A 15,142-nucleotide genomic window follows, 5' to 3' on the forward strand; every position below is an offset into this window, starting at 1 on the left:
TGCACCAACACATTTCCATTTTTTATTTATCAAGTGGTATGCGGATGCATTGGATGCAGTTAATTTCTGATGAACTACTAACTGTGTATTATGATTGAATCCTATTCAATAAGGAAAACAAGCTAGAGATCATCTTATTTACATGATTTTTGAGAATAAGGGTATTGTTTTTAGCCGCTGCTGTGCATATATCGTCTCATAATTACAATGAGGCGAAGCCGAGTTGTTTTGCACCAAAATAATGATGTCACCTGTGACATGAGACGACAGATGCATGGCAGCACAACATCGGTTGGCTCCTGTACAAAGGTATAGGAAGCCCATCTATATGAAACGTATCTCAGGCATTTCGTCTGATACAAAATCTTAGTTTTGGTGAAGAAAATTGGGGGATGATGCTGTCGATTGGGTCACACCCCTTTAATATGCATTCATTTCTTTCATTAATTTAGGATCTCAGATATTTACAGTACCCTCAACCCTATCAATTTTTGGCAGCATCATTAATGTATCTTTAACCCCATGAGAACTACCTGCCGATTGGCCAAAAAGAAGTTTTCATTATCAATTGGACCAATCGGCAACATTGTTTGAGTAATTTCACCACACAAATAAATCGGGGTGAATTATTGGCAAAGCTCCATTCTGATTGGTGATTAAAGTGAAGATATCATGTAATTGACCAATCAGAGGCAATGTTAAATAGCCAGGTAGTGCTCAGGGGTTAAGATACTCGTATTTACAGGTGAACTCGATTCCGCATTAGGCCAAAAAAAAGTGGGGTAGAAAGGAGTGGGTCGATATTTCTATTTTTTTTGTCTTTGATTTGTACACGTGTTGCAGCAAGTGGGGTAAGAGAAAATATATGACATTCAGCCTTACAATTTGTATCAAATATTATTGGGGAGGGCTAAATGGGAAAAATGAAAGCTGTGATTTCCAGGAATATAACTTTGAAGTGTCATTTGGCATTTTTAGAGGAAAAAAACATAATTTTCTTTATTTTTATATAACTGATTGTTAAAAAAAAAGTGTTTTTTGATTTTCTTTTGGGTCGGCCATGTCTGGGCAAACAAACACTTTTTTTTTGCCTTATGATGTGGTGGGCCACTGCTGAATTAAAAAATTTGAATAAAAAAATTCATCTGAAATACTATTATGTACATGTATGGTACATCTAATATACACTATACAGCTTCTTCTAAGTCAGATGATCCCCTTGTTATACATTCCAACACCAAGAAGTTTTAGTTAAAATATGATTTTGAATATGTGACACGATCAAGGGAAATGAGTCGGATGTCGCTAATATTGATTTTGAGATATTGGCAAAGAAAGTGTTAAATTCTTTTGTTTTATACTGTTTTCAGCGATGGATAACTTGATGTAACTTTGCAAAGAAAGGTCATATCAACATGGGGTTTTCAGTTTCAGAGAGCTCTAAATGTCCTCTTTAGAAACCTATGCAAAACTCATTTTCGACCAGGGTCGACATGTGACTCATTCCCCTTGACCATGTCACATACATATTATGTATTATTCATCCATGTAGTAACAGCTATGAATTTTATGATTGTAATCTGATTGAATAGACTTACTTTTTAGAGTGACAATATTTCACATCCTATTTTAGTTCAAATCTTTAAAAAGCTGTAATTTTAGGAAACATAACATTCCAACAGGGTATGTTGTCTTCCTTAGCTGTTAAGGGGTACTACACCCCTGGCCAATTTTGTGCCTATTTTTGCATTTTTCTCAAAAATTATAGCGCATTGGTGACAAGTAAGATATGTATATTATAGGGCAAGGACTACAACTATTGCACTGAAAATTCAGCAACTCAAAGCAAGTAGTTATTGATTTATTGATCAAATATTGGTTTTCCCTCATTTTTGACTGTAACTCCACAACTGTTGTCTGTGCTGCAATAAAATTACCAGTGCAGTAGTTGTAGTCCTTGCCCCTATAATATACATATCTTACTTGTCACCAATGCGCTAAAATTTTTGAGAAAAATGCAAAAATAGGCACAAAATTGGACAGGGTGTAGTACCCCTTAAGGGCTGGGGTATGAACGTTTGGACAGTATTTATTTTGGGACATCAGAGCACATCAGACATATCGAATTGCATTCTGATTACGGAGAATGTCTTTCTGATATCAAATAATTTTGATTTTTGAAATTAGCAATTTAATACACATTTTATGGCAAATCATTAAAATTGATATTTTTGATATTTAACAGTACTCAAAGTAAACTTTATAAATCTGATGATTTATACTTAAAGAGTATGTAGGTGGGATAAAAAGCCGACAATCAATTGAAAATTTTGACCTTTAAAAATTAGGTCTTTTTGGGAAAAAAATCCATATCTTCAATATGAAATGTCAAAATTTTCAATTGACCGTCGGCTTTTCCTCCCAGCTACATACACTTTAAGAATATATCATTAGATTTATATAATTTACTTCGAGGACTGTTATATATCAAAATTTGAAAAATATCAAATTTTTATAATTTGTCATAAAATTTGTATTATATTGTGATTTTCTAAAATGAAAATTATTTGATATCAGAAAGACATGCTTCAGATTCAGAATGCAATTGATAGGTCTGAGGTGCTCTCATGTCCCACAAAAAATACTGTCTAAACGCAATAAACGCCATTCTAGATCCCTTAAGGCATAACATTGTTGATTTGCAAATCTGAAGTCTTAGACAGTGTCACTTTAATATGGACATACATTTGTGAGTTCAGGCCATAAGGACCCAAATGGCCATTTTAACACTTTATGTGTGTGACACACAAAAACAACCTTGGTATAAAATGGGGTATACCCGTATGATGTGTTTGATCCATATACCAAGATAAAATTCTTGTAAAGTTAATTTTTTATAACTTCTGTGGTCCAGACACGCGCTGGTTATCAGTGATCGCGTAAAGTGGCAAGGTCTCCTCCCCTTTTACGCGCCGACGAACCAATGGGTGAACCGTCTTGTTGTCAAGACCATTGATCAGCCAATCCGTGTGATTGTTTATCACTTCTGTGTTTACACTTGTGCACGGTCGGTGCACACCACAGACCACGGAAGTATAAGTAATAAAAAATTAACTTTAAATGTGTAAAATGCTTTTTTGGTAATGGGGTAATATGTATAAGGAACCCTCTGTGGCCTGATCATATTCAAATCTGTTCACATAGTGGAATGTGCTCATTTCATATTGTCAGCGCATTTACTCATTATGCTCACAGTTCTTGCTGGTTTTGGCCAGATCTTTTATGGTATGGTCGGGTATGTGTTAATGTCCCATATCACTCATCATGCTCACAGTTCTGGTTGGTTTTGGCCTGATGTTACTGGCATCCATGATTGGGTATGTGTTGAAGTCTCCTATTACTCAACATGCTCATTGTTCTTACTGGCTTGGGCCTGATGGTATCAGCTCAATTACATTGGTGGAGCACTTGCACTACTCATCATGCTTGCAGTTCTTACTGGTTTCGGCCGGATGTTATTGGCTTTCATATAGGAAAGAAACTGGTCTGGTATTTCAGCTAACACTTCTTTTGCTAACCGTGCCTGACTTAGAACGATGTTGTCTGTGCCTTCAAAGTCTCGGAATGGAACAAACTGTAAGAAAAATAACAATATTGGACATGTCTATTAACTATGAAATGAAAGGAGATAGTAAAAACAACAATTTCTATCTTTTAATTTCGAATTCTAATCCTCAACCTAAAACCTAACCCTACTCCCTTGAGCTGCATGATGGCAGCAGCTATTGAAAGTCTATGCATACCTGTATGACAGATACCAATCATTTTGATACAGCCGTATAACGTTTCACTACCTGAAGAGAATAGATCAAAAATTGAATTCCCTCCTGAGGTTAGTATCTGTCAATGAATTGACCAGATCACCAGGCAGTATATGACACAAATGGGTCAGTGAGTTACATAGAAATGACCTATGTGGTATTTACTTCACAGTAAGTGAGTTTTGCCTGAGGCAATTTGTGGCTAAATGTTGATCCCTCACTATAATAGTTATTATCGTTGATTTGGTTGAAAAGGAGGTGAGACATGATCAATTCTGTTCAGGCAGTGAAACCTAATGTGTATTAGATGTCCAGGGTGAGTCAAAAAAGGGCAAGCCATGTTTGTCTGTAACCATGTTGTGGAGCAATCTTAAAATGGCAGTCTCCACCCCAACCATAATCCTAATCTCTTAATCCTAACCCTAAAACTAACCCCAACCCAAAAACCTAACCCTAATCCTCCCCTAACCCTAACCCCTATGAGGTGGCAGCAGTTCTTTGAAGGTCTAGTGTTGCCTAATAACAGGGGTCGCATTCTTGTGTGTCTGTGCATCCTGGACCCCTTACTTTTGTTTTTGGACCCATTAAATTACAAGTTGAAACTAAGTAACAGGTCCGATCAAACCTTCATGGACCTCATAAATTTTACGATGCACAGAAGCTTTTATCATGTAATTCATTGCTGAGTTGCTCATAGAATTTGTTGTCATTGACGATACAAAAAAGGAACCAATTATGACACAGAAAAAATAAAAAATCTTCAGAATAGAGCCTTCAAAAATCATGAAAATAATTGGTCAATACAATGACAATGCAATAACAATAACATCAACCTTGACAAATTACCATGTATTCCTGGTTGCGCATGCGGACCCCTTAGATTCTCACTGGACCCCTTTAATTTTACAAGGCTTAAAGGGTCCGGAGAAAATCAACTAGACCCTTAACATTTTTGAGCTCACCCTACCCCTGCCTAATAATCCTACCTGTACAATGTCTCTCTGTGCAAATCTTCCCCTGGATGACAGTCTCACATCATCTCCATCTAATTCTTCCATTTCTGTAATTTAAAAGGAAATGTTGCAATGTCATTTCCGGGTGTAGTGGTGTTTATGTCAAATAACATTTAAAGTGTGTACAATCTTGTGTTCATTCTTTTCAGTTTGACACAAGGGATTACCATTTTCTCAAGCAAAAGTTGAGAGAATATCAAAATGGACAATATGTTACAAGTTGGAACTTTTTCATGAAAAAATGATGATGCTGTTTTAAATTCTGTTATTGTTAACTTTTCCATTCACTGCAACTGCGATCTTTCACTCCAGTGTCAGAGGAAGGTTGAGGAATATCCACAGAATAGTTATGACAACACTCCAACCGACAAACAATAGTGTGGACTAAGGCAGCTACTGGGCTATTCCAGTTGAAATCCATATACCCCCTATGGAAGACATAACCTTAATCTTCCACACAGGGAGTGTGAATTTCAAATAGGGGTTACTTGAATGGGTGACTCCATTTGAAATATACCACCCCCTGTGTGGGAGATTAAGGCCATGTCTTTCATAGGGGATGTATGGATTTCAACTGGAATAGCCGGTTTCATTTTTTGTTATGTGTTCACTTACTTGCAAAGTCTTCCTTGCCAACACCCACAATGATGATTGAAAGAGGCAACACTGAGGCCTGGAAAAAACGAAGAAAACGTAATAATTAATATCAAATATAATAATTAATGTAAAATACATGTATAATAAACGTAAATGTAAAATTGTGGTGAGACTCATTATTTGAAGGTTAAATATATTTTTAACAATTTCATGCCAAATTATTACAGGAATCGTGGCATTTTCTGGGATCGGAGAAGTACATTTTTATGGTCTAATGGGTGCTAAATAAATAAATAAAAAACCTTGAATTTAATGTTTTAGCTGTTTTAACACCTAAAACATTAAATTCAAGGTTTTTTATTCAAGGTTTCTCACAAAAAATATGGCAAATAAAATTGACATATTTTTCGCATAATAATCATACTATTTATCATTTCAAAAGAAATCATTTAAACAATGATGTACATGTAGATATTTTGACACTTCTTGGCTTCTAATAATGAATAACCCTACTCCTGGCCTTAATGAGTAGAACAACAAGATCTACAGGCAATATATGAAGACATATTCATATAATTATAATTTTTTGGAAAAGAAATGATTGAAAGAACTTTTCCTGCCAACAATTTTGAACCACCATAACTAGTTACGCATACAGTTCTAAAGCAGCCCTCGAATTAACCCATGCCATCCCCACTGCCCTCAAAATATGACCTTTACCGACGGCAGTCACTGAAGTTGCCGTCGGTGCCCCAGCCCTGCCCCTTCATTATAAAATCATCTATCAAACAGTTTATGTGTGTTTTCTTCGCTTTTGAGAAATTGCCTTGGTGCCCTTCTCAAATTTTCAACAGTTGCCATGATGCCCTCCTGAAATATTACAAACTGCTGTGCTGCCTTGCCTTTTCAGTGAAAATCCAAGGCAATTATCAACTTGCCCTAAAAAGTTGCTGTGCCCCTTCAGATCCTTAATTCGAGGGCTGTTCTAAAGATACAAATTACATATTGTTCTAACAAAAAATCTAGTGATGCATTCTCAAATTAAGGAAACATGATCCTATGTGGAGTGTGTGCATCCTTAAGATGCTTCCTTTTTTTTTTATTAAAGTACTTTTCTTTTCCATAGAATTGTGTCAACAAGTTGTCAAAAAGGTAAATCTAAATCCCCAATGGAAACACACACAAGTCCTGATAAGAGTAGACTTATTACTACATACCGATACAATAGCTTCTTTGGTTTGTTCCATATCAGTGATGATACCATCAGTGATAATGAGGAGGATGAAGTACTCGCTTCCATCTCGCTTGGCTGCTGCAAACCTGCAATAATACATGGATGGGCAAACAAAGACATAGTAAATATAGCTTCTTTGGTTTGTTCCATATCAGTGATGATACCATCAGTTATAATGAGGAGGATGAAGTACTCGCTTCCATCTCGCTTGGCTGCTGCAAACCTGCAATAATACATGGATGGGCAAACAAAGACATATCAGTGATGATACCATCAGTTATAATGAGGAGGATGAAGTACTCGCTTCCATCTCGCTTGGCTGCTGCAAACCTGCAATAATACATGGATGGGCAAACAAAGACAGAGAAACTAAACATTCATTGGGTTAGACCATAGCGGTGATGATACCATCAGTTATAATGAGGGGCGGCGGAAGAACTAGCAACAATATCGCTTGGCTGCTGCAAACCTGCAATAATACATGGATGGGCAAACAAAGACATATCAGTGATGATACCATCAGTTATAATGAGGAGGATGAAGTACTCGCTTCCATCTCGCTTGGCTGCTGCAAACCTGCAATAATACATGGATGGGCAAACAAAGACATATCAGTGATGATACCATCAGTTATAATGAGGAGGATGAAGTACTGCTTCCATCTCGCTTGGCTGCTGCAAACCTGCAATAATACATGGATGGGCAAACAAAGACATAGTAAATATAGCTTCTTTGGTTTGTTCCATATCAGTGATGATACCATCAGTTATAATGAGGAGGATGAAGTACTCGCTTCCATCTCGCTTAGCTGCTGCAAACCTGCAATAATACATGCATGAACATACAAAAGATAGATAGATATGATACAAAGTCTACCAAGGTTCAAAATTTGTATACCCCTTCACAAATGACCCCTAATATGTCCTTCATCATCATACATACTGACAAGTGACATCAAAATAAACACATGACCTTGGATACAATAATGATAATACTAACTTATCATGAGTGAGTTGGCATGGTTGGATTCATTTCAGTGTTACGCATAGAACTTACATTATCACATAGTGTATGTAGACAGCTGTGTTCATTCAAATGAAATTTCTGCCATAGGTGCACAATTGAGTTATACAGTATAGTACTGAAAAGATTCACCTAACAGCATATACAGGATCCCTCAACATAACTGGAATTTTAGGTACAAACTAAAAGTGCCCTCCCTTAAAAAATCCTACCAGAAAATAAGAGGACTGACTTGTAATTCTTGTTGAGATTTTCACAGGAGAGCTCTCTATTTGTACACAAAATTAAGGCAAATGAGCCCATGTGTGCAATTTGGCATTTGGGGAATCTTTACGGCATTATGAATGACTTGGTTTTGTGCTTTAGTAGTTGATGTTTTGACAAGTTAGTAATGAACATTACAACATGATACTAAAAAGGTAGAATCATGATCAAAAATAAATATTAGCCCCTAAAAAAGAAAAACAAAGTCAAAGATAAATATATTAGCCTATACCCAGTCAAAATAATTTCTTCCCCCCCCCAAACTCACATATAAAATTTAAAATATTGCTGAAATAAATCATGTTAATGGAATGAAAACTGAAGTGTTTATTTCAGATGGGACACAATTGTACAATTTGCCAGAAATTATACTTTAGAATATAGTTTTTACATTCTTGTTTTGGGGGACATATTTGGGTAAAATGTTCGTTTTTCAGGGGATAGGCAAAATACCATCAATGCCTTACATAACCAATACTGCCATTCATGCTGCCATATAGCATTATTATTTCATCCATTAAATCATGCATGGATGGACATGGCCACTGCTCTTTGTTTCTACTATTAATTACCCTTCTCTGCCTCTTCATTCCCTGTCCCTTTCTATTCATTGTATTCTTCATGCTCTGATCCTATTCTTCAGATGGATTAATACTCCAGTTGGAATCCATACACCCCCTATGGAAGACATGACCTTAATCTCCCACACAGGGAATGTAGATTTCAAATGGAGTTACCCATTCAGGTAACCTCACTTAACAGTCACACTCCCTGTGTGGAAAATTAAGGTCATGTCTTTTACAGGGGGTGCATGGATTTCAACTGGAATAGCCCAAAACACTATTCCATCAATCATACTTACTTTCATTTACACAATCAAGACAAAGTACAAACAGACATTTACTAAGGATACTAATAAACTAATAGGGGTTCAGCAAAAATCAAATCAAACACACAAGGGTTTTGATGAATCTTTGCTTGATGTGTTGTGGTTTTGGTTGCTATAAAGCTAATGAAAGATAGGATAGAAGGAAGGATTTCACACTGCATGCTGGATTCCACCCGTGCTTTGGGCTATTCCAGTTGAATCCATATACCCCTATGGAAGACACAACTTTAACCTTAACTCTGTAAAATGCATCTCACGTGATGCGATGACACAATCACTTTATATATGCACGGTTTCATTGGCCAGGCCAGCAAAACACCTGTGGCTACCGGTCGCTGATGGAATGCTTATAATTTAGTTCACCTCAAGTTCAGTAGTGACGTATGTGCGTATTTTTCTTGCCGCAGTATCGACTCGCGCGCGTAAAGTTCAACGCGCTGAGTGTACACGCACGCGTACAGAGGCGGTTTGTTGGAACGCTTGCGCGCAAACGCGAAAAAGCAATGACGTCACTACCGAACTTGAGGTGAACCAAATTATAGCATGAGGGGCTTTGGGGTTGAAACCTGCGGTCTAACTTCTTTCATCTTCTCTCTTTTTTGTGCCCTCCCTCCTTTGTGATACCAAAAAACCTCTTTTAGCATTTGGGTGAATTTTTCACACAGGGGTGTAAATTTCAAATGGAGCAACTCGTTCATGTAACCCATTTGAGATTCACACTCCCTCTGTGAATGATTAAGGACATGTCTTCCACAGGGAATGTATGGATTACAACTGAAATATTGGGTAAACACTATCACATGCTGAACAAAATCAACATCAACACCATTTTGGTTAAATTTCCCTCCTTACTAGTTCAGAAATGTGACATAATTGTATCAATCCATGAAGACAACTGATAGTTGTTAAAACGTCTGATACATGGTGGATTTTATTGGACTGTAGCAGTAGAGAGGTGACCGTATTGGCCGGAACAGGTTTGGGTTAGGATTAGGGTTTGGTTAGGGTTAGGGCTTCCGGCAAATACGGTCATCGTCACTCTCGTAGTTTGAAGAAAAATGTCAACCAAAACCGTTTTGATGAATACCTTAAAAGTACACAAACCACATAAAGTCGTAGTAGAAGGAGGCAGAGGAGAAGGAGGCAGAGGAGTGAAGTTAAAGTAGGAAGAGTGAAGCTGCTTAGATCTCAAGCATATAGAGTGTTTGACACAGAAACCACTGGTGCAGTATATCATGACACACAGCAGTGTTTTTGTACTCAATTTCACACAAATCTTAAGATAAACTTGAGCCTGCAAAAATTCACAAGTAAAATAATAACTGGCAACATATTGTTGCTCAGCAGCAGTGTATATCACCTGTACATAAAAGCCACAAAGCCAAGTGATAGTTGGCCAAAATTGGTTTCTAAACTGTACGCAAATCACTTAACTGTATAGAGAATGAGGAGAAGGGAGAGGAATGCTGGGTTGCTGGGATTTTTTGCTATACTATTTTCCTCCTTGGCGAGGCACTGACATCAGTGCGTTTTTGCTCAAAGCACTTGCATACATATACACACATTTATAGACGCTGCATAGACACATGTGCAGAACAGCTGCCTGATCGTGTTGACATCACTGCCTTGACAAGACGAAAAAAAGTATACAGTCAGCGTTCAAAAATAACTGCCGGTCTGCATGCAAGCTTCATGTAGGCAAGCTACAGGAATTTGTAACTTGCAATACCGATTGATGTGTGTCCATTGGGCTTTAAAAGTTCTAATAATTTTGGACTGGTAACTTTTCACCCAGGCTGTAACTTTTCGGAGTTACAGGCCAGCTGGTCAGTAAATTTTTGAGGCATATATCTAGCACTGTATAGAGTGTTTGCCATAGGAACCATTGGAGCAATCAGACCACAACACGCAAAAGTGTTTTTTGGACCGATTTGTTCATGATTTCACACAAAATTCAAAGCTGACAAAGAGCTCCAAGAGACATAATAACATCTGCTCTACGCATAAGTGCGATTCTTTGGACTGGTTTGATGAAAATTCTACAACTAACATGCTAAAGAAGATTAGACTCAAGCCAAGTTTGGTGAAATTGGGTACTTGTTAATAGACACTGTTGGTTGGCTACTCACCGGCTGTTGTCATGACGATGAATAGGATGAAAAGTAGTGGAGAAAAGAGCAAAACTAATTTTATTGCTTTTGTCTAACCCCAGTGAAACCTTAACATATACCACCACCAGGGCTGTGAACTGTCACGCACTGAGCATGACAGTCACAAATTTGGCCACTTACGGTCTAATGCCAAAGTAGTTAAATGTCATGCCTTGTAAAAACGCACAAAATCTCAAGTATCGTCAACTTAACTGTTGTCCCTACCCCCAACTGTTTAGATTCTTGAGCGCACTGGCTCAAATAATCATGGGTCAAAATGAACAATTGCAGTCAGCAAACAGTAATTCCGTTCCGCATGCAAACAATTCGGTTTATCCAAAAAGTTGACAGCCCTGTCACCACCCTGGAAAGCTGGACATGCCTCCTTCACACCTTCACAAGCTACTCGGCAAAAGTTCTCCAAATTGAATATCATGTCCTTAATACATCTTTCTAGAAACATCACTAATTTGTAATCTGCCTTAACATGTTGTTGAGATAAAGTTTTTTAAACCTTCAGTACCCCCCTCCCTCATGACAAAGCTAGCCATTCATATTGCAGACATCAGGGCCTCCATGAAATGCCCTTGAAGAGTTGTGCTTATATTGAGTGCCCTAGCCTGCTTTCTATGATTTCACAATCATAATGAAAATTCAAATGAATGCAATGACTGGGGCCACATTTAACATATCCCAACAACACATTTAATATATCATAAAGTTGTGTTTCTTCTCTCATTAAAAAGAGTGCTCGATCCTGTGAAGGAGAGCGTGTACATAACATTAAGGCCAAGGCTCCTTCGGCTAAAGCTCCTTCGGCGAAGGCTCCCTTCGGCGAAGGCTTCCTTCGGGCTAAACGGACCGTGAGTGAACATGGAATAAATTTGTTTCTTTTAATGTCATTTAATATATCATGTAGTTTATGAAAAAGCAGGTACAGATGTGCGTAAAATGGGGTACATGTACTAGCTTGGTTTAGAAAAAGGATGCTTTTTGCACATTTTCTCACAAAATCTACACAAAGTACTATTTTTTCATTGTTTTTAGCAAAATATTGACAACTTAGCTTTAATTTTAAACAAAATAATGTCAGAAAATTAGTATATTTTGGGCCTCTTTGGATCAAATTTGGTATATTATCCAGTTTTTTGGAATCTCAGCTGTACATGATCAATCCATAATCAAGAATCCCATGGGCATTATAGGTAAGCCAGTACAGACTAATACCGACTATTCACCAACAGGTTAAGTCCCAGCATCCCCAATAATGAGGGCCATTCATTATATGAAGTGCGACAGACGAAACTGCTATGCACATACCACATATTTTTATGTTTTTCATGTGAACATGCAATGCTCTATCGTGTTTAAGGCTCTGTACACTGGTATGCACGACCCTCATGAATATGCATGAATATGCATGAATTCAAAGCATACAAAGCACAAGGACTTTGGCTATTGGTGAATAGTCTGTGTAAGCCAGTGTTTGATGTAATAAATTACCTGGTAATATGGTTGATAACAGGTGCAAAATTTGTAGGTCCATACAGGGTGACTGAATGAAGAGCTTGCTGGTAGGCTTGTTCTATGCCTTCTACTCCTTCGCAGAAGGGGTTGCTAGGATTGCCATTCTAATTTAACAAAACAAAATTGAAGAAAAGAGTTAATTATTTTAATTTTATTTATTTATTACTCTTTATCACTGGCACAGAATTTTTAAAATGTTGCACAAATCAAATAAATTCCACCCAAAACTTAACTTGTCATAAATCATTTTTTGAGAGCATGTTGAGACAAAATTTGTCTACAATTGTATTATTTTCTGTAAATTGTATGCAACAAGAGTGTTAATGGCAGTGCACTGGCAGAATTTAAACTTGAGTTATTACATCAACCAAATGCATTACACACAGAACACAAACAAGAATGTACATTAAATCTAAATTTACTGACAAAATAATTTCGAGCTTATTGTCCTCTGTGAGTGACGAACATGGCCGAGTCTACACTGTCTGAAATAACCTCTCTGATAAAGATTTGATATTGTATGCATAATGATACACATTCTAAAAACTGAAATAATGTTATTTTCGTGTAAAAAACACACAAACAAACTTACAAGGAAGAATTCATGTGACACCCTATGATCAGGTGGGATCCTAGCACCAAAGCCTAGCGCTGGAAAGAGTTTGTCAGCATCGTAATCCTGTAATACTTCTACAACTGAATGAATAGCTCGCTGATAATGATTGGGTTGGTAGGGGTTCATGTAATGAAGAGATGTTGGCTGTCTTGGGTCACCTGAAGAACACAAGAAAAGAGGCATTGCTACATGTATAAAACTAACATGTGTCATGGCATTAAAAGCAGATTTAAAAACTGGTCAACAACATTTGGTTTATTGAACCAAATATTTCAGAGAAACCATTCTCCGTCATCAGCAGTGTAATATGCTGTGGGTAGACTGACTGATGATTCTCTAGTGTTTCTAGATGTTGACAATGTCCTTTTTGTCCTTTGTGATGATGTTTCTAGTAGAGAATCGCATATTCTAGAAAGTTCTCAGCCCACCTCTATTGTCTTTAACATTTTCAATGTCAGGTTTTTGTCCGGTGTCCTTGATGTGCTCTGTTAATGCAGACTGATTTGAGGTTGTCTTGGCAGTGTGTTCTTTCACATGTTCTCCCCAAAACACTTTTATTCCTTGCAAGATTGGTCTGTTAGGCAACAAGTAATTGATGTTCAAGTTCTTGGTGGGGTTACAAACTGCCAAGACACAGCAACTTCCAAAGATTCTTCTGATCTTTTCTGACCAGGCTCTTATCATTTGAGGCTGTGAAATTGATGGCAACAGTAGGAGCTATTTGACATCCCTCTTAATGTAATCCAGAAAAAAGAACTGCTGATCAACCATGACATGAAATAACTTGGCCAACCTAGAATTATACACACTCCTACACACCCCCCCCCCCCCACACACACATCAATTAATTCACCCCCGTCTTACCATTTGAAGCTGTAAAATCGACAGCAACAGTTGCAGCTATCTGGCACCCTCCTCTTATGTAATCCAGAAAAGAGAACTGCTGATCGACTTTGACGTGTAATACCATGGCCACCCAGAATTACACACACTCCCAATCCCCCCCAACACACACATCCCTCACCACCACACACCAATTAATTCACCCCACTCTTACCATTTGAAGCTGTAAAATCGACAGCAACAGTAGCAGCTATTTGGCACCCTCCTCTAATGTAATCCAGAAAAGAGAACTGCTGATCGACTTTGACGTGTGTTAACATGGCCAACCCAGAATTCTTGTAGGATTTCTTCTTGCGTTTCTTATCTTCATTTACAATCTGAAAGCATAGGTGAACAATAAAACAATATTTCACATTTTATCATTTCTCAAGAGTTTTCAATTTTGTAATTTTGCATAATGCTTTAAGTTTACTTCAGGGGTTGAGTTTTGAAAATATCAGGCATGCTACAAATTGCGCTTCTGGAAATGTTAAGGCAGGCTGTCAAGTGTGCTATTAAATTGTACTTGATAAGAAGTTTAGGAATTGAGGTGTGCTATAATTCGCACTCGGACAGGTGATTTAAGGTGTGTGATCACACTCAATCCCTGTATTCTTGCTTTATACATTTGTTTTGTTTTTCTCAAAAATGGCTATGCACTGCAGAAAATTCAATAACATCCCTCTCATAATAGTCATACAATGGGCTGATCCAATTGAAATCCACACACCCCCTAAGGAAGACATGACCTTAATCTACTGCACAGTGGGTGTGATTTCAAATGGAGTCGCCCATTCAGGTAACCCCATTTGAAATTCACACTCCCTGTTTAAGAGATTAACGTCAAGTTTTCGATATGGGGTGTATGGATTTCAACCGGAATGGCCAAATTCAAAGGGACAGTTTGTAGTGACAAAATAGAGTAACTGGACACCTACTGGGTATGTATTGGAATGACCTGGACCTCTCGTCAATTCTCTTGCTGTGGTTTGAAATGACCCAATGTAGTCATGCCTGTCAAAATAAAAACAAAGAGAAATCAAATCAATTCCTTCATAAGCTCCGTACACAAAATTTTGATTGTGAGGCAATTCCAAATTACCCATTTTCGCACCAAGACCTATGG

At 37.6% G+C, this 15,142-nt stretch overlaps 1 protein-coding gene across 4 annotated transcripts in view; it reads right to left on the bottom strand.

The window, feature by feature from the left end:
* Positions 1–2,683: 2,683 nt before the first annotated feature.
* LOC140135750 (copine-8-like) overlaps positions 2,684–15,142 on the bottom strand; it is a 34,444-nt gene continuing 21,985 nt past the window's right edge. For 3 of the 4 annotated variants that reach the window (XM_072157364.1, XM_072157360.1, XM_072157362.1), the window contains exons 9-16: positions 14,955–15,030; positions 14,192–14,354; positions 13,111–13,292; positions 12,495–12,622; positions 6,649–6,751; positions 5,450–5,507; positions 4,808–4,881; positions 2,684–3,634 (exon numbers count right to left, since the gene is read on the bottom strand). In XM_072157364.1, the coding sequence (XP_072013465.1) occupies positions 3,452–3,634; positions 4,808–4,881; positions 5,450–5,507; positions 6,649–6,751; positions 12,495–12,622; positions 13,111–13,292; positions 14,192–14,354; positions 14,955–15,030 (967 nt within the window). In that variant the 3' untranslated portion in view covers positions 2,684–3,451. The remainder of the gene's footprint in view (positions 3,635–4,807; positions 4,882–5,449; positions 5,508–6,648; positions 6,752–12,494; positions 12,623–13,110; positions 13,293–14,191; positions 14,355–14,954; positions 15,031–15,142) is intronic. The other variant, XM_072157363.1, reaches the window with a different exon arrangement.

This window comes from Amphiura filiformis, chromosome 16 (genome assembly GCF_039555335.1).
Source record: "Amphiura filiformis chromosome 16, Afil_fr2py, whole genome shotgun sequence".
In the NCBI taxonomy this organism is placed as follows: domain Eukaryota; kingdom Metazoa; phylum Echinodermata; class Ophiuroidea; order Amphilepidida; family Amphiuridae; genus Amphiura; species Amphiura filiformis.